At 38.0% G+C, this 27,081-nt stretch overlaps 1 protein-coding gene across 1 annotated transcript; it reads right to left on the bottom strand.

Annotated features, from left to right (window-relative positions):
• Nucleotides 1-15,426: 15,426 nt before the first annotated feature.
• On the bottom strand, nucleotides 15,427-23,776 carry LOC140144497 (uncharacterized). Its single transcript, XM_072166311.1, has 2 exons — nucleotides 23,753-23,776; nucleotides 15,427-16,620 (listed from the first exon to the last, which is right to left on the bottom strand). Exons 1-2 carry the CDS (start codon nucleotides 23,774-23,776, stop codon nucleotides 15,427-15,429), a joined length of 1,218 nt encoding a protein of 405 aa, XP_072022412.1.
• Between the last annotated feature and the right edge of the window lie 3,305 nt (nucleotides 23,777-27,081).

Raw genomic sequence — 27,081 nt, 5'->3', positions numbered from 1 at the left:
TCTGATCGGGACTGATGTATTAGGAAGAAAAAACTCGCGGCTACATGATGAAGTAAACATTTAGAGAAAATAATATAAAACATTACTTCTAGAGTAGAAAGATGCAATTAATCGGGACGAGATTCTAAATGCTATTTATTTATTAGGCCCTCAGAGCTATCTTCAGAAGATAGCCGTTTGCGGGCGCGTTCCGACAAAATGATGCAGATCGTAAATGATGCATGCCGTAAGTGGGGTAGCGCGTGTTCACAGAAGATGATGCATGTCGCAACGGGTGATTTGCAAATCGCACCGTAAATGGTATCTTGGGTAGATAAAACCAAACCAACAAACAAACAAACAGACTGACAAACAAACATGAAATATAAAAAAAAAATACACCAAATGATCTTTCTCGGCATTCGGCCTATATGCCAAGCTATAAGAAAAAAGTTGGCAAAAAAGAGGTAAAAATTCGCCGCTACATAATGAAGTAAAAATTTAGAGAAAATAATGTAGAACATTGCTTCTAGAGTAGAAAGATGCAATGAATCGGGATGAGATTCTAAATGCTATTTATTTATTAGGCCTGCAATGCTATCTTCAGAAGATAGCCTTTTACGGGCGCGTTCCGAGAAAATGATGCAGATCGTAAATGATGCATGCCATAAGTGGGCTCGCGCGTGTTCACAGAGGATGATGCATGTCGCAACGGGTGATTTGCGAATCGCATCGTAAATGGTATCTTGGGTAGATAAAAAACAAACAAACAAACAAACAGACAGACAAACAAACATGAAATATAAATAAAATATACCAAATGATCTTTCTCGGCATTCGGCCTATATGCCAAGCTATAAGAAAAAGGGGGCAAAAAAGAGGTAAAAATAGAGAAACAGTCAGATGCGGAAAGTGATGAGTCTGTAATATCGCTTTAAACTTTCAGATGGGAACTAATTAATGTATTAGAAAGAAAAAAATCGCCGCTACATGATAAAGTAACAATTTAGAGGAAATAATGTAAAACATTACTTCTAGAGTACAAAGGTGCAATGAATCGGGATGAGATTCTAAATGCTATTTATTTATTAGGCCCGCAATGCTATCTTCAGAAGAAAGCCGTTTTCGGGCGCGTTCCGATAAAATGACGCAGATCGTAAATGATGCATGCAGTAAGTGAGGTCGCGCGTGTTCACAGAAGATGATGCATGTCGCAACGGGTGATTTGCAAATCGCACCGTATATGGCATCTTGGGTAGATAAAAACCAACCAAACAAACAAACAAACAGACAGACAAACAAACATGAAATATAAAAATAATATACCTAATGATCTTATTCGGCATTCGGCCTATATGCCAAGCTATAAGAAAAAGGGGGCGAAAAAGAGGTAAAAATAGAGAAACAGTCAGATGCGGAAATTGATTAGTCTGTAATATCGCTTTAAACTTTCTGAACGGGACTGATGTATTAGGAAGAAAAAACTCGCCGCTATATGATGAAGTAAACATTTAGAGAAAATAATGTCAAACATTACTTCTAGAGTAGAAAGATGCAATGAATCGGGGTGAGATTCTAAATGCTATTTATTTATTAGGCCCGCAATGCTATCTTCAGAAGATAGCCGTTTGCGGGCGCGTTCCGACAAAATGATGCAGATCGTAAATGATGCATGCCGTAAATGGGGTCGTGCGTGTTCACAGAAGATGATGCATGTCGCAACGGGTGATTTGCAAACCGCACCGTAAATGGTATCTTGGGTAGATAAAAACCAACCAAACAAACAAACAAACAAACAAGCAAACAAACAGACAGACAAATAAACAAACATGAAATATAAAAATTATACTAAATAATCTTTCTCGGCATTCGGCCTATATGCCAAGCTATAAGAAAAAAAGGGACAAAAAAAGAGGTAAAGATAGAGAAACAGTCAGATGCGGAAAGTGATGAGTCTGTAATATCGCTTTAAACTTTCTGATCGGGACTGATGTATCATGAAGAAAAAAACTCGCCGCTACATGATGAACTAAAAATTTAGAGAAAATAATGCATGTAAAACATTACTTCTAGAGTAGAAAGATGCAATGAATCGGGATGAGATTCTAAATGCTATTTATTTATTAGGCCCGCAATGCTATCTTCAGAAGATAGCCGTTTGCGGGCGCGTTCCGACAAAATGATGCAGATCGTAAATGATGCATGCCGTAAGTGGGGTCGCGCGTGTTCACAGAAGATGATGCATGTCGCAACGGGTGATTTGCAAATCGCACCGTATATGGCATCTTGGGTAGATAAAAACCAACCAAACAAACAAACAAACAGACAGACAAACAAACATGAAATATAAAAATAATATACCTAATGATCTTACTCGGCATTCGGCCTATATGCCAAGCTATAAGAAAAAAGGGGGCGAAAAAGAGGTAAAAATAGAGAAACAGTCAGATGCGGAAAGTGATTAGTCTGTAATATCGCTTTAAACTTTCTGATCGGGACTGATGTATTAGGAAGAAAAAACTCGCCGCTATATGATGAAGTAAACATTTAGAGAAAATAATGTCAAACATTACTTCTAGAGTAGAAAGATGCAATGAATCGGGGTGAGATTCTAAATGCTATTTATTTATTAGGCCCGCAATGCTATCTTCAGAAGATAGCCGTTTGCGGGCGCGTTGCGACAAAATGACGCAGATCGTAAATGATGCATGCAGTAAGTGAGGTCGCGCGTGTTCACAGAAGATGATGCATGTCGCAACGGGTGATTTGCAAATCGCACCGTATATGGCATCTTGGGTAGATAAAAACCAACCAAACAAACAAACAAACAGACAGACAAACAAACATGAAATATAAAAATAATATACCTAATGATCTTATTCGGCATTCGGCCTATATGCCAAGCTATAAGAAAAAAGGGGGCGAAAAAGAGGTAAAAATAGAGAAACAGTCAGATGCGGAAATTGATTAGTCTGTAATATCGCTTTAAACTTTCTGAACGGGACTGATGTATTAGGAAGAAAAACTCGCCGCTATATGATGAAGTAAACATTTAGAGAAAATAATGTCAAACATTACTTCTAGAGTAGAAAGATGCAATGAATCGGGGTGAGATTCTAAATGCTATTTATTTATTAGGCCCGCAATGCTATCTTCAGAAGATAGCCGTTTGCGGGCGCGTTCCGACAAAATGATGCAGATCGTAAATGATGCATGCCGTAAATGGGGTCGTGCGTGTTCACAGAAGATGATGCATGTCGCAACGGGTGATTTGCAAACCGCACCGTAAATGGTATCTTGGGTAGATAAAAACCAACCAAACAAACAAACAAACAAACAAGCAAACAAACAGACAGACAAATAAACAAACATGAAATATAAAAAATTATACTAAATAATCTTTCTCGGCATTCGGCCTATATGCCAAGCTATAAGAAAAAAGGGAAAAAAAAAGAAGTAAAAATAGAGAAACAGTCAGATGCGGAAAGTGATGAGTCTGTAATATCGCTTTAAACTTTCTGATCGGGACTGATGTATCATGAAGAAAAAACTCGCCGCTACATGATGAACTAAAAATTTAGAGAAAATAATGCATGTAAAACATTACTTCTAGAGTAGAAAGATGCAATGAATCGGGATGAGATTCTAAATGCTATTTATTTATTAGGCCCGCAATGCTATCTTCAGAAGATAGCCGTTTGCGGGCGCGTTCCGACAAAATGATGCAGATCGTAAATGATGCATGCCGTAAGTGGGGTCGCGCGTGTTCACAGAAGATGATGCATGTCGCAACGGGTGATTTGCAAATCGCACCGTATATGGCATCTTGGGTAGATAAAACCAACCAAACAAACAAACAAACAGACAGACAAACAAACATGAAATATAAAAATAATATACCTAATGATCTTACTCGGCATTCGGCCTATATGCCAAGCTATAAGAAAAAGGGGGCGAAAAGAGGTAAAATAGAGAAACAGTCAGATGCGGAAAGTGATTAGTCTGTAATATCGCTTTAAACTTTCTGATCGGGACTGATGTATTAGGAAGAAAAAACTCGCCGCTATATGATGAAGTAAACATTTAGAGAAAATAATGTCAAACATTACTTCTAGAGTAGAAAGATGCAATGAATCGGGGTGAGATTCTAAATGCTATTTATTTATTAGGCCCGCAATGCTATCTTCAGAAGATAGCCGTTTGCGGGCGCGTTGACAAAATGACGCAGATCGTAAATGATGCATGCCGTAAATGAGGTCGCGCGTGTACACAGAAGATGATGCATGTCGCAACGGGTGATTTGCAAATCGCACCGTATATGGTATCTTGGGTAGATAAAATACCAACCAACCAAGCAAACAAACAAACAGACAAACAAACAAACAAACATAAAATATAAAAATAATATACCAAATGATCATTCTCGGCATTCGGCCTATATGCCAAGCTATAAGAAAAAAGGGGGCGAAAAAGAGGTAAAATAGAGAAACAGTCAGATGCGGAAAGTGATTAGTCTGTAATATCGCTTTAAACTTTCTGATCGGGACTGATGTATTAGGAAGAAAAAACTCGCCGCTATATGATGAAGTAAACATTTAGAGAAAATAATGTCAAACATTACTTCTAGAGTAGAAAGATGCAATGAATCGGGGTGAGATTCTAAATGCTATTTATTTATTAGGCCCGCAATGCTATCTTCAGAAATAGCCGTTTGCGGGCGCGTTGCGACAAAATGACGCAGATCGTAAATGATGCATGCCGTAAATGAGGTCGCGCGTGTACACAGAAGATGATGCATGTCGCAACGGGTGATTTGCAAATCGCACCGTATATGGTATCTTGGGTAGATAAAATACCAACCAACCAAGCAAACAAACAAACAGACAAACAAACAACAATGAAATATAAAAATAATATACCAAATGATCATTCTCGGCATTCGGCCTATATGCCAAGCTATAAGAAAAAAGGGGGCGAAAAAGAGGTAAAAATAGAGAAACAGTCAGATGCGGAAAGTGATTAGTCTGTAATATCGCTTTAAACTTTCTGATCGGGACTGATGTATTAGGAAGAAAAAACTCGCCGCTATATGATGAAGTAAACATTTAGAGAAAATAATGTCAAACATTACTTCTAGAGTAGAAAGATGCAATGAATCGGGGTGAGATTCTAAATGCTATTTATTTATTAGGCCCGCAATGCTATCTTCAGAAATAGCCGTTTGCGGGCGCGTTGCGACAAAATGACGCAGATCGTAAATGATGCATGCCGTAAATGAGGTCGCGCGTGTACACAGAAGATGATGCATGTCGCAACGGGTGATTTGCAAATCGCACCGTATATGGTATCTTGGGTAGATAAAATACCAACCAACCAAGCAAACAAACAAACAGACAAACAAACAAACATGAAATATAAAAATAATATACCAAATGATCATTCTCGGCATTCGGCCTATATGCCAAGCTATAAGAAAAAAGGGGGCAAAAAAGAGGTAAAATAAAGAAACAGTCAGATGCGGAAAGTGATGAGTCTGTAATATCGCTTTAAACTTTCTGATCGGGACTGATGTATTAGGAAGAAAAAACTCGCGGCTACATGATGAAGTAAACATTTAGAGAAAATAATATAAAACATTACTTCTAGAGTAGAAAGATGCAATTAATCGGGACGAGATTCTAAATGCTATTTATTTATTAGGCCCTCAGAGCTATCTTCAGAAGATAGCCGTTTGCGGGCGCGTTCCGACAAAATGATGCAGATCGTAAATGATGCATGCCGTAAGTGGGGTAGCGCGTGTTCACAGAAGATGATGCATGTCGCAACGGGTGATTTGCAAATCGCACCGTAAATGGTATCTTGGGTAGATAAAAACCAAACCAACAAACAAACAAACAGACTGACAAACAAACATGAAATATAAAAAAAAATACACCAAATGATCTTTCTCGGCATTCGGCCTATATGCCAAGCTATAAGAAAAAAGTTGGCAAAAAAGAGGTAAAAATTCGCCGCTACATAATGAAGTAAAAATTTAGAGAAAATAATGTAGAACATTGCTTCTAGAGTAGAAAGATGCAATGAATCGGGATGAGATTCTAAATGCTATTTATTTATTAGGCCCGCAATGCTATCTTCAGAAGATAGCCTTTTACGGACGCGTTCCGAGAAAATGATGCAGATCGTAAATGATGCATGCCATAAGTGGGCTCGCGCGTGTTCACAGAGGATGATGCATGTCGCAACGGGTGATTTGCGAATCGCATCGTAAATGGTATCTTGGGTAGATAAAAAACAAACAAACAAACAAACAAACAGACAGACAAACAAACATGAAATATAAATAAAATATACCAAATGATCTTTCTCGGCATTCGGCCTATATGCCAAGCTATAAGAAAAAAGGGGGCAAAAAAGAGGTAAAAATAGAGAAACAGTCAGATGCGGAAAGTGATGAGTCTGTAATATCGCTTTAAACTTTCAGATGGGAACTAATTAATGTATTAGAAAGAAAAAAATCGCCGCTACATGATAAAGTAACAATTTAGAGAAAATAATGTAAAACATTACTTCTAGAGTACAAAGGTGCAATGAATCGGGATGAGATTATAAATGCTATTTATTTATTAGGCCCGCAATGCTATCTTCAGAAGAAAGCCGTTTTCGGGCGCGTTCCGATAAAATGACGCAGATCGTAAATGATGCATGCAGTAAGTGAGGTCGCGCGTGTTCACAGAAGATGATGCATGTCGCAACGGGTGATTTGCAAATCGCACCGTATATGGTATCTTGGGTAGATAAAAACCAACTAACCAACCAAACAAACAAACAAACAAACAAACAAACAAACATGAAATATAAAAATGATATACCAAATGATCATTCTCGGCATTCGGCATATATGCCAAGCTATAAGAAAAAAGGGGGCAAAAAGAGGTAAAAATAGAGAAACAGTCAGATGCAGAAAGTGATGAGTCTGTAATAGCGCTTTAAACTTTCTGATCGGGACTGATGTATTAGGAAGAAAAAACTCGCCGCTACATGATGAAGTAAACATTTAGTGAAAATAATGTAAAACATTACTTCTAGAGTAGAAAGATGCAATGAATCGGGACGAGATTATAAATGCTATTTATTTATTAGGCCCTCAGAGCTATCTTCAGAAGATAGCCGTTTGCGGGCGCGTTCCGACAAAATGATGCAGATCGTAAATGATGCATGCTGTAAGTGGGGTCGCGCGTGTTCACAGAAGGTGATGCATGTCGCAACGGGTGATTTGCAAATCGCACCGTAAATCTGTAAATGGTATCTTGGGTAGATAAAAAACCAACCAATCAAAGAAGCAAACAGACAGACAAACAAACATGAAATATAAATAAAATATACCAAATGATCTTTCTCGGCATTCGGCCTATATTTTCCAAGCTATAAGAAAAAAGGCTGCAAAAAAGAGTTAAAAGTAGAGAAACAGTCAGATGCGGAAAGTGATGAGTATGTAATATCGCTTTAAACTTTCAGATCGGAACTAATGTATTAGAAAGAAAAGATTCGCCGCTACATGATGAAGTAACAATTCAGAGAAAATAATGTAAAACATTACTTTTAGAGTACAAAGATGCAATGAATCGAGATGAGATTCTAAATGCTATTTATTTATTAGGCCCGAAATGCTATCTTCAGAAGATAGCCGTTTGCGGGCGCGTTTCGACAAAATGACGCAGATCGTAAATGATGCATGCCGTAAATGAGGTCGCGCGTGTACACAGAAGATGATGCATGTCGCAACGGGTGATTTGCAAATCGCACCGTATATGGTATCTTGGGTAGATAAAATACCAACCAACCAAGCAAACAAACAAACAGACAAACAAACAAACATGAAATATAAAAATAATATACCAAATGATCATTCTCGGCATTCGGCCTATATGCCAAGCTATAAGAAAAAAGGGGGCAAAAAGAGTTAAAAATAGAGAAACAGTCAGATGCGGAAAGTGATGAGTCTGTAATATCGCTTTAAACTTTCTGATCGGGACTGATGTATTAGAAAGAAAAACTCGCCGCTACATGATGAAGTAAAATTTAGAGAAAATAATGTAAAACATTACTTCTAGAGTAGAAAGATGCAATGAATCGGGATGAGATTCTAAATGTTATTTATTTATTAGGCCCGCAATGCTATCTTCAGAAGATAGCCGTTTGCGGGCGCGTTCCGACAAAATGATGCAGATCGTAAATGATGCATGCCGTAAGTGGGGTTGCGCGTGTTCACAGAAGATGATGCATGTCGCAACGGGTGATTTGCAAATCGCACCGTATATGGCATCTTGGGTAGATAAAAACCAACCAAACAAACAAACAAACAGACAGACAAACAAACATGAAATATAAAAATAATATACCTAATGATCTTATTCGGCATTCGGCCTATATGCCAAGCTATAAGAAAAAAGGGGGCGAAAAAGAGGTAAAAATAGAGAAACAGTCAGATGCGGAAATTGATTAGTCTGTAATATCGCTTTAAACTTTCTGATCGGGACTGATGTATTAGGAAGAAAAAACTCGCCGCTATATGATGAAGTAAACATTTAGAGAAAATAATGTCAAACATTACTTCTAGAGTAGAAAGATGCAATGAATCGGGGTGAGATTCTAAATGCTATTTATTTATTAGGCCCGCAATGCTATCTTCAGAAAATAGCCGTTTGCGGGCGCGTTTCGACAAAATGACGCAGATCGTAAATGATGCATGCCGTAAATGAGGTCGCGCGTGTACACAGAAGATGATGCATGTCGCAACGGGTGATTTGCAAATCGCACCGTATATGGTATCTTGGGTAGATAAAATACCAACCAACCAAGCAAACAAACAAACAGACAAACAAACAAACATGAAATATAAAAATAATATACCAAATGATCATTCTCGGCATTCGGCCTATATGCCAAGCTATAAGAAAAAAGGGGGCAAAAAGAGGTAAAAATAGAGAAACAGTCAGATGCGGAAAGTGATGAGTCTGTAATATCGCTTTAAACTTTCTGATCGGGACTGATGTATTAGAAAGAAAAAACTCGCCGCTACATGATGAAGTAAAATTTAGAGAAAATAATGTAAAACATTACTTCTAGAGTAGAAAGATGCAATGAATCGGGATGAGATTCTAAATGTTATTTATTTATTAGGCCCGCAATGCTATCTTCAGAAGATAGCCGTTTGCGGGCGCGTTCCGACAAAATGATGCAGATCGTAAATGATGCATGCCGTAAGTGGGGTCGCGCGTGTTCACAGAAGATGATGCATGTCGCAACGGGTGATTTGCAAATCGCACCGTATATGGCATCTTGGGTAGATAAAACCAACCAAACAAACAAACAAACAGACAGACAAACAAACATGAAATATAAAAATAATATACCTAATGATCTTACTCGGCATTCGGCCTATATGCCAAGCTATAAGAAAAAAGGGGGGCGAAAAAGAGGTAAAAATAGAGAAACAGTCAGATGCGGAAATTGATTAGTCTGTAATATCGCTTTAAACTTTCTGATCGGGACTGATGTATTAGGAAGAAAAACTCGCCGCTATATGATGAAGTAAACATTTAGAGAAAATAATGTCAAACATTACTTCTAGAGTAGAAAGATGCAATGAATCGGGGTGAGATTCTAAATGCTATTTATTTATTAGGCCCGCAATGCTATCTTCAGAAAATAGCCGTTTGCGGGCGCGTTTCGACAAAATGACGCAGATCGTAAATGATGCATGCCGTAAATGAGGTCGCGCGTGTACACAGAAGATGATGCATGTCGCAACGGGTGATTTGCAAATCGCACCGTATATGGTATCTTGGGTAGATAAAATACCAACCAACCAAGCAAACAAACAAACAGACAAACAAACAAACATGAAATATAAAAATAATATACCAAATGATCATTCTCGGCATTCGGCCTATATGCCAAGCTATAAGAAAAAAGGGGGCAAAAAGAGGTAAAAATAGGGAAACAGTCAGATGCGGAAAGTGATGAGTCTGTATATCGCTTTAAACTTTCTGATCGGGACTGATGTATTAGAAAGAAAAAACTCGCCGCTACATGATGAAGTAAAAATTTAGAGAAAATAATGTAAAACATTACTTCTAGAGTAGACAGATGCAATGAATCGGGATGAGATTCTAAATGTTATTTATTTATTAGGCCCGCAATGCTATCTTCAGAAGATAGCCGTTTGCGGGCGCGTTCCGACAAAATGATGCAGATCGTAAATGATGCATGCTGTAAGTGGGGTCGCGCCTGTTCACAGAAGATGATGCATGTCGCAACGGGTGATTTGCAAATCGCACCGTAAATGGTGTCTTGGGTAGATAAAAACCAACCAAACAGACAGACAAACAAACATGAAATATAAAAAATATACCAAATGATCTTTCTCGGCATTCGGCCTATATGCCAAGCTATAAGAAAAAAAAAAAAAAAAAGAGGTAAAAATAAAGAAACAGTCAGATGCGGAAGGTGATGAGTCTGTAATATCGCTTTAAACTTTCAGATCGGAACTAATTTATTAGAAAGAAAAAAATTCGCCGCTACATGATGGAGCAAAAATTTAGAGAAAATAATGTAAAACATTACTTCTAGAGTAGATTTTGCAATGAATCGGGACGAGATTCTAAATTCTATTTATTTATTAGGCCCGCAATGATATCTTCAGAAGATAGCCGTTTGCGGGCGCGTTCCGACAAAATGATGCAGATCGTAAATGATGCATGCCGTAAGTGGGGTCGTGCGTGTTCACAAAAGATGATGCATGTCGCAACGGGTGATTTGCAAACCGCACCGTAAATGGTATCTTGGGTAGATAAAAACCAAACAAACAAACAAACAAACAAACAAACAAACAGACAGACAAATAAACAAACATGAAATATAAAAAAATATACCAAATAATCTTTCTCGGCATTCGGCCTATATGCCAAGCTATAAGAAAAAAGGGGGCAAAAAAGAGGTAAAAATAGAGAAACAGTCAGATGCGGAAAGTGATGAGTCTGTAATATCGCTTTAAACTTTCTAATCGGGACTAATGTATCATGAAGAAAAAACTCGCCGCTACATGATGAAGTAAACATTTAGAGAAAATAATGTAAAACATTACTTCTAGAGTAGAAAGATGCAATGAATCGGGATGAGATTCTAAATGCTATTTATTTATTAGGCCCGCAATGCTATCTTCAGAAGATAGCCGTTTGCGGGCGCGTTCCGACAAAATGACGCAGATCGTAAATGATGCATGCCGTAAGTGGGGTCGCGCGTGTTCGCAGAAGATTATGCATGTCGCAACGGGTGATTTGCAAATCGCACCGTATATGGTATCTTGGGTAGATAAAAACCAAACCAACAAACAAACAAACAGACAGACAAACAAACATGAAATATAAAAAAAATACACCAAATGATCTTTCTCGGCATTCGGCCTATATGCCAAGCTATAAGAAAAAAGGGGGCAAAAAAGAGGTAAAAATAGAGAAACAGTCAGATGCGGAAAGTGATGAGTCTGTAATATCGCTTTAAACTTTCAGATCGGAACTAATTAATGTATTAGAAAGAAAAAATTCGCCGCTACGTGATGAAGTAACAATTTAGAGAAAATAATGTAAAACATTACTTCTAGAGTAGAAAGATGCAATGAATCGGGATGAGATTCTAAATGCTATTTATTTATTAGGCCCGCAATGCTATCTTCAGAAGATAGCCGTTTGCGGGCGCGTTCCGACAAAATGATGCAGATCGTAAATGATGCATGCCGTAAGTGGGGTCGTGCGTGTTCACAGAAGATGATGCATGTCGCAACGGGTGATTTGCAAACCGCACCGTAAATGGTATCTTGGGTAGATAAAAACCAACCAACCAACCAAACAAACAAACAAACAAGCAAACAAACAGACAGACAAATAAACAAACATGAAATATAAAAAAATATACCAAATAATATTTCTCGGCATTCGGCCTATATGCCAAGCTATAAGAAAAAAGGGGACAAAAAAAGAGGTAAAGATAGAGAAACAGTCAGATGCGGAAAGTGATGAGTCTGTAATATCGCTTTAAACTTTCTGATCGGGACTGATGTATCATGAAGAAAAAACTCGCCGCTACATGATGAAGTAAACATTTAGAGAAAATAATGCATGTAAAACATTACTTCTAGAGTAGAAAGATGCAATGAATCGGGATGAGATTCTAAATGCTATTTATTTATTAGGCCCGCAATGCTATCTTCAGAAGATAGCCGTTTGCGGGCGCGTTCCGACAAAATGATGCAGATCGTAAATGATGCATGCCGTAAGTGCGGCCGTGCGTGTTCACAGAAGATGATGCATGTCGCAACGGGTGATTTGCAAATCGCACCGTAAATGGTATGTTGGGTAGATAAAAACCAAACAAACAAACAAACAAACAAACAAACAAACAAACACACAAAAAAACAAACAAACAAACAAACATTCGGCCTATATGCCAAGCTATAAGAAAAAAGGAAAAAAAAAAGAGGTAAAAATAGAGAAACAGTCAGATACGGAAAGTGATGAGTCTGTAATATCGCTTTAAACTTTCTGATCGGGACTGATGTTTATCACTTCATTTCTGTTTTTGTGCGATCCCTTCTTTGATACCTACCTCATGATGTCGCTCAGCGCGGCGATTGCGGGACTTGTTATCGGATCAGGGAATAGTTTATGGACTGTTATGATCAAACAGTTTGTTGATGAGTCTGGTACTGGGACATTTATCAGTGCGCTTGGATGGGCATGTTTGTTCTCGGGAGTAGGAAGCCTGGTATCATCTCCGCTTGCAGGTATGTTTGTTTCAAACCCTTTAATTAAGGTTGGTATCAACCCTACGTGACAGAAACCTTAGGGCCTCATAACTGAGAAGTTGTTGCTCTAAAGTATAGAAAAGTATATTTAAAAATGGCAAATACGTGACGAATCCATTATGTGACGTCAAACTGAGTCAAAGTTTAGTAAAAAAGATCCGTTTCGAACAAAATTCCCCTAAAGATTATTTTGGGGCCAACATAACAAACAATTCTACACTATTTTCAAAGCTAGCTATAAATATCTAGGAACCGTTTTATTTTAATTATTTAATAGTGTTGATGGACTGGTTAAAAGCGCTAAATTTTGTAGAAAAACGAAGTTATAACTTTTCAGATTAAGGGCCGTTTGAAATAAAGTACATCTTGTACTTCCAGAGCAACAACCGTTCGGGGCAAAAACCATGAAGAAGAACAAAATGACTCCGGAATAATAGACCTGCACCGTAAACTTCATCACATCCCCCGGGGCACACTCAATTATGATTATTTCCCCTAACCATAACACGGGAATTGACCTTTTCGGTAAATCCCATAATTCTTTGCGGTTTAACCTGAGATATCGTAATTTGACGTCACGCCGATGTGTACATCATGTGACGAACGCAGTAACGATATGCAGTGGCGTACCGTGGCCGCTCTAGTGTCATCGCCCCGATTTCTTCATGGCAGAAATCGCCATGGTAGGTTGAATCCACAGCCACGCATGGCCATTTTGTTCCGACCTGTTAATAGTTTTGAGACGCATAATGAGCCGAGGGACATCCGACTAAGGCTACTGACAATAGCCTGGTAATTGACCTCTCTGTGTGAGAGTGAGCATGTAAATGCCATGAGGTCATCTGCTTTTAGACTGCCTCCACAAGTGAGTGCAGCTAGCCTACGCATGCGCTATAGTTCGGCACATATAAAATCAGAATTTTTGTCAGTTTTTGAGCACAATACGCACGCATCTTTCTCAATACGCAAGCTAACGACTATCATATCCTTTCAACACATATGTTCAAGTGCAAGGAAAAAATATGGCTTCTTTAGAATATAAAAATTACGGGAGATATTCATCATTTTCTACCCCGGTATCCAAAGATTTATAGTCTGAATATCAAATCGTGCATAGCACATTCACGTGTATCGACCCCGTGTATTCATTTTAGTGTCTTTGCTGTACAATGTAATTATTAACCAGACGATGCCGGTGTTCCCCGGGGGCTGAAGAAAATTCCATTTTGCCGCCCCTTCCTCAACAGCCCGAAAAGGTTGACCCAATTTTTTTGGTGGTTTGAAAAGTGAAGAGCAAAAAAAAAAAAAGGATTATAGGCGCTAGTAGGCGCTAGCGCCCTAAAAGCAACACATTTTGATGTATAGTACCTGAGACTAGTAACAGATAGTACCATTTTTTCGTAATTTTTATACTACTTTTAAAAAAATTTCCGCCCTTTTTCTTTACTAATTCTTTTTGCTGCCCTTCTTCTTCCGCCGCCCCTTCGCTTTGGCCGCCCCTTCCTCCCCTGCTTTTACCCCCCGAACAAATACGCGCATGATATGCGATTCGGCGTCACGACACCTCAGGTCTAACTGCAAATAATTATGGAACAAGATCAATTGATTGACCAGTTAAATTGTCCAACTAATCGAAATGTTTTATTTTCTCCAGGTTGGCTTTTCGACAAGCTGAACGATTATGACTTGTATACGAATGGATATTCATACGTAGTGGTAGATAAAACGATTAAAGAGTTTAACTTCAACACTACACTATTTTTCGCTCACCTGGAACGTTTTCACTAGTTCGACTAGCGTCTTCAGCAGATGGTGATGCTGTGATGATATCTTGTCTACAATCGGGATATCTCTCACTGATGACGTCATATGATTGACAGGATGACGTCATAGGATGTTACGATGTAGCGCCGCCCCCCCTGGGCATCAGCAAGTTATCCCAGATGGGGTCTATTTCTAGACCTTTGTCACGATTCAGTCTTGGTTTCTGCGTCCTTATGTGTATTGCTTCCAGAACTCTACGGGAATATTCCTTTTGCTCCCATTCAAGAACTTTTACATTTTCCCAGTCAATCTGGTGTCCTTTTGATCTTACGAAGTGCTCCCTGACAGCTGATTTGGAGCTGCCAGCGGTTGATTTATGTTCACTGATCCTTTTCTCGAGCTTCCTGGCTGACTCGCCTATATAACTAGCATCACAATCAGCGCAAGTGATCTCGTACACAATACCAGACTGTTTAATGGGTTCTGTCTTGTCTTTAGGGGCTACTAAAGCACTCCTAAGCGTATTTTGAGGTTTGAAGCTGGTAGATACTCCTGCGGTCCTAAACGCTCGGCGTAGCTTCTCAGAAAGGCCTTCTATGTAAGGCAAGGTGACAAAACCTTTATTGGCCGTCTCCGAGTCCGGGTTCTGAGAAGCACTGTCTTTCTCTTTGGGCTGGCGGCGGAAAAAAGTCCAGTCTTTATAGCCACAGTTTTTAAGAGCGTTTTTCACATGTGCGATCTCCTCCTCCTTATCTACCGGGTCTGTGACAACCGTTTCTGCGCGATGGAGTAGCGTTCTTACCACACTGAGTTTGTGTTCAAGTGGGTGGTGAGAGGAGAAGTTCAGGTACTGCTCTGTGTGTGTCGGTTTTCGGTACACTTTGACTTTCAGAGTTCCGTCCTGTTGACGACAGACCAGAGTATCCAGGAAGGAAGTTTGCCGTCTTCTTCTTCCTCACGCGTAAACTTGATGTTCGGATCAATGTTATTAATATGATCAGTGAAATCTTCGATATGAGCAGTTTTATGACCACGAATGTATCATCCACATATCTTTTCCAAACACGCGGTGGGTGGGTGGCTGATGTTAATGCCTGACTCTCAAAGTATTCCATGTACGCGTCTGCAGAAAGCGGACTACACGAACTGCCCATCGCACATCCATATCGTTGAAGGTAGAAGGTGTCCCGGAACACACAATAAGAAGTGTATAAACAAAAGCTCAAACAATCCAACACTTGCTCAGGCTCAAGGTTTTCCGCCTCGCCTTTCTTCCAGCTAGAATCACTCTTCAATAGCTCACCGACAACTTCAAGTGTTTTGTCTACGGGGATTGAGGTAAACAGAGCAGATACATCAAATGACACGAGTGACTCATCCGATTCCAATTTCAAATCGCGAATGTCCTCCACGAAGGATTGTGTGTTGGTAATGTGATGTTCAGTGTTGCCAATAAGAGGAGATATAATCCCTGACACAAACCGCGCAAGTTCGTAGGTGGCCGATCCGATGCTTGATATAATCGGTCTAAGCGGGGCACCAGCCTTATGGATTTTTATCAACCCATAAAATTTCGGTACATCACAGACAGTAGGATATAATTTCCAATAAGTTCTTGAGTCAATGGCACCTTTATCCTTCAGATCTTTAAGTAATTTGATGAGTTTAGTCTGATACTTCTGTGTAGGATCTTTCTGAAGCCGTTCATAAACATTCACATCCTGAAGAAGTGCGTTAGCTTTCTCTTCATAAACAGCCGAGTCGATAACACAAGTGGCCCTGCCTTTGTCACCGGGCACAATTATGATCTCAGTGTCTTTCTTAAGCTTATTAAGAGCAAGTCTTTCTTCTTTAGTGATATTACTGGTCGGGGGTTTTGTAGTCTTGATTACATTGACTACTCGAGCACGAAGTTCAGCTGCTTTATCCCCGGGTATGTCTTTACACGCTGTTTCAGTAGCAACCACGATGTCTTTGACAGAGAATTTTTTACTACTTACAGAGTAAGCAGTCTGGTATTGTGTACGAGATCACTTGCGCTGATTGTGATGCTAGTTATATAGGCGAGTCAGCCAGGAAGCTCGAGAAAGGATCAGTGAACATAAATCCACCGCTGGCAGTTCCAAATCAGCTGTCAGGGAACACGTTGTAAGATCAAAAGGACACCGGATTGACTGGGAAAATGTAAAAGTTCTTGAACGGGAGCAAAAGAAATATTCCCGTAGAGTTCTGGAAGCAATACACATAAGGACTCAGAAACCAAGACTGAATCGTGACAAAGGTCTAGAAATAGACCCCACACAGTGTCTTCGACCCTATATCTTCATGGCAGGAATCGCCATGGTAGGTTAAATCCACAGCCACGATTAGCCATTTGGTTCAAACCTTTAAAGCTCTTTTAAACTAATAATTAGTCGAGGGACATAACTAAGGCTACTCACAATAGCCGGGTAATCGATCTTGGTTGTGCGTGATTAAGCTTGTATACCCCATTGAGGTCAATGGTCATCGACTTTTATACTGCCTACAGTGAGTGCAGCTGTACTACACGCTGCACGCTGTAGTCAATAACAGGACCAACGCAATATAAAATGGTCAAATTTTGAGTTCAAAGCGCACGGCCAATTTTCAAAGCGCATTCTAGCGACTATCATATCTGTTCAACACGTATTTCCAAGTTTATGAGACCAAATCTGGTTTCTTGAGAAAAAAATCATGACGGGAGATATTCATCATTTTCTAACCCGGTATCAGAAGATTTTCGTCTGATATCAAAATCGTGCATAGCAATTCACGTGTATCGATCCCGTGTATTCATTTTAGTGTCCCTTCTGCACCAAATAATTATTAGCCAGGCGGTGTCGGTGTGCCCCATCTGGGATAACTTGCTGATGCCCAGGGGGGGTGGCGCTACATCGTAACATCCTATGACGTCATCCTGTCAATCATATGACGTCATCAGTGAGAGATATCCCGATTGTAGACAAGATATCATCACAGCATCACCATCTGCTGAAGACGCTAGTCGAACTAGTGAAAACGTTCCAGGCATAACTATTTCCATGTTCCAGGTGAGCGAAAAATAGTGTAGTGTTGAAGTTAAACCAAGGGGGTGACACTAAATTCACGGTTGTTCTATTAGCAACGCAAAATCTATGAAAAATTCAGCTGGTTTACTAGCTAGAAAGTGAGGCCAGTTATCGATCCGTTACAGCTCGTTATGAATAATTCATGTTCGACCCCTTGGATCATGTTAATTGAGTTTGGCAAATAACAACGTTGTTAGTTTTGCGAACTTTGCCTGTTCAATGAGAGTATAGCGCGCCCCCAATACATCTGGGCACAAAACAGGCGAAAACGATCCAGTTTAATGAAATGGCGGACGGGTATTCCCATCAGGCACCAGTGATATGTTTTTTCAAAGAAAGTCTACTAATTTGATATGAAATGACATTTTGCAATAGCAAAGTCAAAATTAGGACTTGCTGTCAATAATATGAAGGAAATATGTGACAGAGGCAAGGTGGGAAATACAAGTAGTATTTAAGTTATAATAACCTTTGATACCCGACCTGACCTTCCATCATGGCGCCTTATTCGTCTTTATGTATTTCTATTATGCTCTCAAGTAAAATAAAATACCAATCTGCTCTGAGCAGACAATGTTACTTGGCTCCCAGCATGAATTATTGATTTTATACGGAAGTAAAGAAAAGCACAGTGTATGTGCATGATGTGCAAGCATACTCCAAATATTTACGGTAAATCTGAACAGTGGTCACCTGTTAACATAGGGCCCCCTATCATGTGTTCGGGAAATCACGTGGCAACATTTTAAGATTTCAGGCTTGTTTACTAGTTAATTGCCATTTGTACTCTTTATTATTTATCTTTGTTAATTAACATATATTTTAAATGCTGATAAATCGTGGTTTTATGAATATAATTCTACCACGCAGAGGGGGTCACGCAGCAGAATTTCACATCACCTGACTTAGCTACATTTCGAAGCTCTGCTCTTCAAATTCATGTAAATTTCAAAGTGTATACATTTAATATATTTAATATGATACTAATTTTTTGTTATAACCAACTGGTACACGAAATATACCAGCTTATTACCTATACAGAAAGGTGATTATCAGCCTTCACTCAGCAAATTGACATGCCCGGCATATGCAGCCATTCTCCGTCTGGATAACATGACTGTCGCCCTCAATACGTCTGGGCGCAAATTTAAATAACAATACGCTATTTACATATCAATGCGGCCTCATGCTAATTAAAGCTGCCCCATCCAGGAGTTCATCTATGGTTAAACTCTTTAATCAGATTATGACTTGGTATTCCAGATGATGGGAATTGTGTCAGCGGATTTTGTAATATGTGTGCAGTGAAGTTAAAGGCCCATTCAGTGATTTGCTCATCCGGACGATCGTAAAAATCATCAAAATTCAGATTTTGGTACCTTTGTAATTGGCATAGATGTGCTAACATAGCCTGCTAGTGGTTCGGTCGAAAGCCGTGTATTTTAGACAAAATAAAGCATTTGCATGATTCTGGACTTTTGATACTGACAGTACAAAAAGTCCGACTCGAGATCGAAAGAAGCTCACTCTCCACGTACCAACACGCGTTGCGTATTGTTTCTACTACTTATAACATCAGTAGCTACTATTTTGAACAAAATACACAATTTTAACTGTTTTTCATATTTGAATTGACCGTTAGTTTGCCTCGGTGACCTTTAATTGCTTATTTTGTTTTCTACTACAAAAATTAAGCGTCTGTTTTAAATCAATTTAGACTCTACTTCCCCCGTGTTAGAAACACTGGACTAGGAAGTTTTTCCAGTCGATTGGTGGCGCACTGTACGAAAATCTCGATTTTCTCGAGTCGATCTGAGTTGAAGTAGAAAACCTTTCTAAAACTTCTGTTTTTGACTAATTTGTCGATGTATTCAGGGAAAAGTGGTTTAATGAAATTCTGTAGACTTATTCTTTATTTCTAAGCAACTCTGACAAATTTCCATTTTTTTAATGTTCCTGTGAAATCACTGAATTACATCGCGTAAATTGGACTGAAATTAAGAATGTAGACACTCTCTACTTGGGAATAAACCAAAAGCTCGGAAATGTCCAATAAACAAAAGTGCTTTCGTTATAAGTGGCGGACTCATTATCCTAAGTGTAAAATATTAAAATTCCAACCTGAAAGATCAACTTTGACGGATATTTTGACTAGTTTCTAGTAGGCCTAATCAAAATTTGTATCAGTGCCACACGCCTTACCAACGGTGCGTTCAAAACAACAACCCCGACAATCAACATACAAAATTATATACAAGAAATTAATAAAACACAATTGAATATACATGCACATCTAGCTATGACAAAGCATGGAGGTATATAAATAAATGGAGAATGATCGCCAGAATTCTAATCTCCTAAGTGGAGATTATCCCGTTACCTCTATTCAATGAGTCAGCCACTTCAGCCAAGCTATTAGTATTATTATTCATGATACTAAAAAGATTAAAAACTGTGTTTTGTACTATTGGCGTACCCTGGGTAAGATGAATAGAGAGCTTAAAGATGGTAACAATAGCGTGTCAACACACAATGTTAAAGATATGGTGAGTCATTACAGGTCTTTTAATGACACAAGTGTTGTCAATATGAATTGTCTTGATAGGATAGATTTAACTATTGATAAAGTAATTGATGCCATTGGAAACTCAAAAAATAATAAAAGCCCAGGATATGATGGAATTAATAATGAACTGATAAAAAATGGTGGTGATTGTTTAACGAATTCCTTGTTTAAATTATTTAGTAAGATTCTTATAACAAATGTTACTCCAAAAGAATGGAATATTGGCGTCATTGTACCTATTTATAAGAAAGGTGACCATAAAGACTTAAATAACTATAGAGGTATTACTCTCACTCCGTGCATTTCTAAAATTTTTAATAGAATCATTGCCAATGATATATCAGAGTTTCTTGAAAATGGTAACATCCTTACGGAAGTTCAGGAGGCTTCAGAAAAGACCACAGATGCGAAGATAACATCTTTACCCTTAAAAGTATAGCCGCTAGCAGATTAGCTGAGGGTAAAGAAAGTTATATGGCCTTCCTGGACTTCAGTAAGGCATTTGATACTGTTTGGAGAGAGGGCCTACTGTACTCTGCATGGAATATTGGAATCCGAGGTTCGGTGTGGAAGCTCATTGATAACTTATATACAAATGTCCAAGCTATGGTTAAATTTGGAAATTTTACTACTGATTTCTTTGAAGTGGATGAAGGTGTAAAACAAGGTTGTGTCCTCTCTCCAATTTTATTCTGTATTTATATTCATGAATTTACTAAAATGCTCAATGAACATAATCTAGGTGTAAACGTATGTAATGTCCGCATTGGTAATTTATTTTGGGCAGATGATATTGTATTGATTGCAAATAACGAATATGAATTACAAAAGATGTTGGACTTAGCAGCTGACTTTGCTGATAATTGGAGATTAAGTTTTGATCATACTAAATCTAATGTTTTAATAGTAGGTAAACGTATAAACAAGTATCGCCTCTGGCATTTAGGAAATAATTATATTAACGAAGTCGAAACTTATAAATATTTAGGGGTTACGTTTAACAGAAACCTAACTGATCACCATCATATTGAGGAAGTAATCAAAAGGAAACAAACTTATTGGATATATTAAATCTATCATTGATGGTCAAGATGATTTTAATCGTGTCTATTACGGCGACATTTTATGGAAAAATTTGGGTTTATCAACTATTAATTATGCTTCTTCTGTATGGATGCCTTTAAGTGTAAAAGATCACAAAAGACTGGAAAGTTTACAAAACCGCATGGCCCGTTCTATTTTGAGAGCACCGAGAAACACACCAATTGAATGTCTGTTAGGTGATCTTGGTTGGCACCCGATTGCCACACTTCAAGACAAATTACGTGTCAATTATTTTGAAAGGCTTCGCGCTATGCCACTGCACCGATGGCCTAAACTTTTGTTCAACATCACGAATATGATTTATAAATGTAATTCAATTAAAAATAAAAACAAACATCTCAGGTGGTTTTCTCATATGGTCATGTTTTTTATACTGGGACCCTAAAAAAGGTGGTGCTGTCACATTTTGCTAAATCATTTTGTCTACTTATTCCTATATTTTTGCTAAAATTCATCATTAACAAATGGTTTTGGTCTTATTTTGAAGATAAATTATTAATCTAATGAATTAATAACAAATACAATTAAACAAATGTATTAATTAATTACAACAGCTTAATTAAGTTAATTAGTCAGGGGTGGTGCCGGAAGTGGAGGAGCCGGAAGCGGAGGAGCTCTGTGTAATTCCAATGGGAAGTTGGTTTTCATTATAAAATGTATGCACTTTGTTGCCTAGTAGAAGTAAAAATGCATTTGCATAATGTTAATCTTATTTTCTAACTTTCTATAACTATAATTGCCTAGTTAATCTTAATAAACTTAGTAATTAGGGATTTAACAAGCTTTTTATTAATGCAGTGGAATGTGGGTCATGCAATACAACGGGCTTTAAATTTTGCATGCATGCATATGAAATCAATTTAAATATTGTTTTATCTTTGAAATATAAAATAAATCTTCTCAAAGGAGATTATTACAGTCAAAGGATTTAATCTGATGACATTATTGATCTCTGGTTATTGTTAAATAGTTTATTGATGTAGGCTAATTGTGCATGTATATGCCTACATATGTACATGTACCTTTGTTACTAATTATTCACTGTATATTGATTTTTAGAACACCCTATATAGGAATTGGATATTTAAATTTGATATTATAGCAATTCTTTAAACTATTTTGAATATATTTTCCAAATTTAATGGCACTTAGGGAAATTTTACATAAATTAAAAAATTTAAAATACAACTTTTTTCACATCCTGTTATAACACAATGGGCTTAACAAATATAGCACAAACTATATATTTAATGAAAGGACTAACTGTGTACATTCCAAATATCAAGTTCATTTCCCAATTTAATATACTATGTAGAAATATTGGAGTGGCAAAGAAATTTGTTTTTTTCGGTATTTTTCAATGAAATCACCCTGTATATTTTTTGGTACACCCTGTATATCCACTCAAACTTTACAGATTTGCAATTCTGACAATATATGCTTTTTAAAAATGTATATGTTTACATAGTTTGAGTGAAAACTTTTTGAATTATAATCAGAAATACAAAAAAGGAGTGGATTTTTGACAAATTGCAAGATGTGACACAATTGGGTCCCACCTCAAAAAACATGACCATATGTATAACGTGTTTACTGAATACGGTACGGATTATGTGTTTAATGATGTATCAGTAATTGGTAATGCACGGATTAATCGATTTAACAATATTGTAATGGATGTAAATAATTATAAATGGAGAAACGGTGTCAGATCTAAATCGTCCCTGTTAAGCTATGCGTTGTTAAAAGACACACCACACCTTGAAGAATATCTCCTTTCTAATGTAGATTTTTACGCGGCATCTCTTAAATTCAAGGCACGGTCGAATACTTTGCCTCTAAATGGTCGCACTTATTTATGGAACAAAGATGGTAACAGTATTTGTCCACTCTGTAAGAATGGGACTGAGGATCTAAAGCACTTCTTGTTTGTTTGTAAATCACTTCAAAGTATTAGAGCCGCCGAATATCAAAGTCTTGAAAATGATTTGAAAATTAATCGTTTAGATGCTTTATGGTACTTGTTTATATCTAGTGATTTAAATGTTAAGACATGCTTCTTATTAGGCTTATCTAACACCTTTTTTCTTGACATAGGTGGTATTGATATTGATTGTGCTTTGAATATTTTTGACTTTGTATGTAAATCATTCCTAAAAAGGCGTGGCGACTTCGTAATGAACTCACAAATTAAGACTCCAAGATAGCCCTGCAAGTACTTTAATCCTTTATATGTACATTGTACACTTTCCGTAATTGCTGTGTAAATTATGTTTTGTATTGAGTAAATTTGTTGTTCCACAAGTCACAATCACACTTTATTCCTCAGCCATATTTGAATGCTTGTGCTCTGGTATGTTTGTTAAATGCGCGCCCTCCACCTACGATGTAGGTTCCCGCTTTTGCCATTGCACCGCTTCCTGCTCGTGATCATGTAAATGGGATTGTGCCTAGTGGATCGATAATATTTACTCATTAACATATTGCCATGTTTTATGTTTGTTGATTTATTGTGTTTTCTTGTTTTACTTTGTAATTTTGTGAACGCACCGTCGGGTAGACGTGTGCCGCTGATATAAAAGCGTATGTTCTAATAATAAAATAAATAAATAAATATTGATCTCCACGATGGTTATGAGCCTCTACCATGATGGTTCATTGATTGTCACTCCCAAAATTTCCTCATAGGAATTGACCGCCCTACATTGAACCGTACCGGAAGCCTTGTAAAAGAGACTGTATAATGACGTCAGCTAGTCAATCAGATGTTCAAAGTCACCAGTTTTGATAGCTTATAGTTTCAATGTATGATCGTGCGAAAACCCGAAGAAATTCGGATGTTCTGTTCTCAAGTTATGAAACTGTTTTCTACACTAGTTGTGCCGTAACTTGACAAATATACTTAGTTTTCATGTTCATATATTAAGCTTTTAAGGGGTCTGAGGGAGTTCAAATATAGTGCAAATGAAAGCAAAATGTTTTTACCTTCCGATTGTGAAAAAATTATGTTGGGCCAATTTGGGCCATTTGAGTTACGAGCGAGCAAAATTTACCGGAAGTACTTCGGAATTCAAGCAAAAGTGATGATCAGACAATCTTTTCTAGAGAGAAATTGATATACGGAATGTATAGGCCCTACCAGTGTTGTAGGTCTCGAGACCAGGTCTCGGTCTCGAGACCATCTCGAGACCTTTTTTGTAGTGTCTCGGTCTCGGATGTCAAGGTCTCGGTCTCGAACTCAAAAGTCTCGGTCTCGGACCTCAAAAGTCTCGGTCTCGAACGTTTTTTTTGTTCGAGACCTGTCGAGACCTGAAGAAAAAGATATGATTTTCTGTTTTTGTTCATTATTTATTCCTTACCCTAAATTTCAGTAAATGTTGAAGAAATTGTTAAGAATAAAGATACAGAAATCATTTTATAAGGTTATAAAAAGTTATAAATGAATCATAAGTGAGCTTGTTCGGATGTGAGCTTCCAATTTCAGTTCATGATTAAACATAGGTGGGCAGGTGGTGGAAGTGAGGATCCCACTTAACGTTTGCAAGGGGAACATTCTCCACAAAAGCAAAATAGATGAACAAATAGTTGCCCTGTGCAGTGTGCATCTTCTTTTCAGCACGAAAAACAAGTGTGTTTTTGGCCCAAATATGGTAAAATTGCTCAATTTTGCGCGCTTCGCGCACTGTTGTTTCCAGCCCTTCACACACTAGCCTAATTTTGCCTCCACTATCGCCAACATTTTTAAAATTTTCCCAAAATATGGAGAAAAAATTGCAAAAATTAAGACAAAAGTGTTAACTGCAGGTCCAAATTTCTTGAACAGTTGGTACAATGATGGGTTCCCTTTTAAATTCTCAGCGGCGCACCCCTACCCAAACCAAACTTGAGTATCCCAGGGATTAAACCAAGGTCTCGGTCTCGGTCTTGGTCTCGGAACTTAGAGGTCTCGGTCTCGAAAGGGGTGGTCTTGGTCTCGGAAGGTTTGGTCTCGGTCTCGGTCTCGATCTCGGACGGGCAGGTCTTGGTCTCGGTCTCGGTCTCGGACATAGAGGTCTTGACTACAACACTGGGCCCTACATACTTTGTTTAAACAGTTTCTCATAGTTTAGTGTATGCTAACCGTGATTTTGGTTGAAGCTTCCGGTCAAATTGATTGAGTGCCATGATGGATATGTCATGTTATTGTTTTTAAACTTTTAATTCTGTATTGTCATGAAATCGTATAGGCCGCCTAAATCATCATCATTAAACTTCTCATTTTATAATAAATAATTATCAGTATTTAGGCCTAAATGATTATATCAATATTATTAGGGGGCTATCATTTTCTTTGGAGGGAGGGGTTCCAAATAAACGGGGGGGGGGGGGTCATAACTTTTTGGGAAAAAAAGTCATAATTCAATTTTTCATGACCAAAATGTAGGGAGTCACAAGATGACAACAGATAAGGTGTTTCTTTTTTCAAAAAGACTGATTTCTTGATGCAATTTAACTGAGACTAGTATACCTAAACCTAGGTATACTAGTCTCAGAATTTAAGCACTCAATTTTCGGCGAAAATGAGATTTTGATATCAACATTTTATGAAACATGAGCACTTTCCAATAAGTATAAACTTCATTTTACCCCATTGAAATCAATGGCCAGTGAAACAGACTTCACAATGTAATCAGCTTAGCATAATCAATATAAACCTGAAATTGCCTATTCAACAATAATTGGTCATAACCAACGTAGTACAAAGGAGGCTTGGCTGGATCATTCTCCATTTATTTATATACCTCCATGGACAAAGCTCTGGTATGACTATCGTTCTTGAGTGGTATTTACGTGTATTATGAACTTCTAACAATAGCCCGAACAATAGATCCACATTGTTTACACCAAAACTTCCCGGTGTTATAATAGGATGAATAAGGCTATTATTATCGTAAGCCGATATGGTAGGAGTAGTAGATGACTATAATTATCTGATTGGTTGATTGGTATGTTTTTAACCGGGCATCCTCACAAAGTGGTTTGTGAAGATGCTGAGATTGTGATCATGCCGATCCTCACTATATCTATCTAGGATAGAGCTGTCTCGACACGTATTCTGACTCACTGTACTGATTGCATTACAGGTATGTGATGGCTATTACTATACCTCATAAATATTTATTAGGTAATCCAGACATCTAATTGGTTAATAACGCCAGCGTCCGAGTACGGTATTTTGACTACTTCACCGCGCCTGTGCAATTACGCGCACGCGGGGAAGTAGTAAAAACTTCCGCACCCTACTACCACACGGTGTCTCGACCCCGCGAGTCACCGTTCCTTCACACGTAACATTATCTACACAGCGGCGATTCTGCAGACGCGTTTATCGTGAAAATGGCGTCTGCTGCAGTTATTTTGCTGAGATTACCGATGGATAATAACACGCGAATTTGACATTTTATGAAACAAAACGCTATTTATGGAATGTTAAAAAGAAAATTAGAATAATATACGTCAAAATGTAAATTGATTGAACAAAAATCCTCCAATAAAATCAGGTAAGCAAAATATTAAGCTTAGGCCTATTTACCATGCTGGCCGGCACGTTGACTGGGGTGTTGTTGACTTTTGTTTGAACGATTTTACCGTGATAGTGAAAATATTTATGAGGTATAGTAAAACAAATACAATATGTTTTGAGAGGAAGTATTCAAAACTACTGGTCCCTCGGT

Source organism: Amphiura filiformis, chromosome 2 (genome assembly GCF_039555335.1).
Source record: "Amphiura filiformis chromosome 2, Afil_fr2py, whole genome shotgun sequence".
Taxonomy (NCBI): domain Eukaryota; kingdom Metazoa; phylum Echinodermata; class Ophiuroidea; order Amphilepidida; family Amphiuridae; genus Amphiura; species Amphiura filiformis.
Note: the sequence above shows the minus strand (reverse complement) of the source record. Positions and strands in the feature narration are given on the sequence as shown.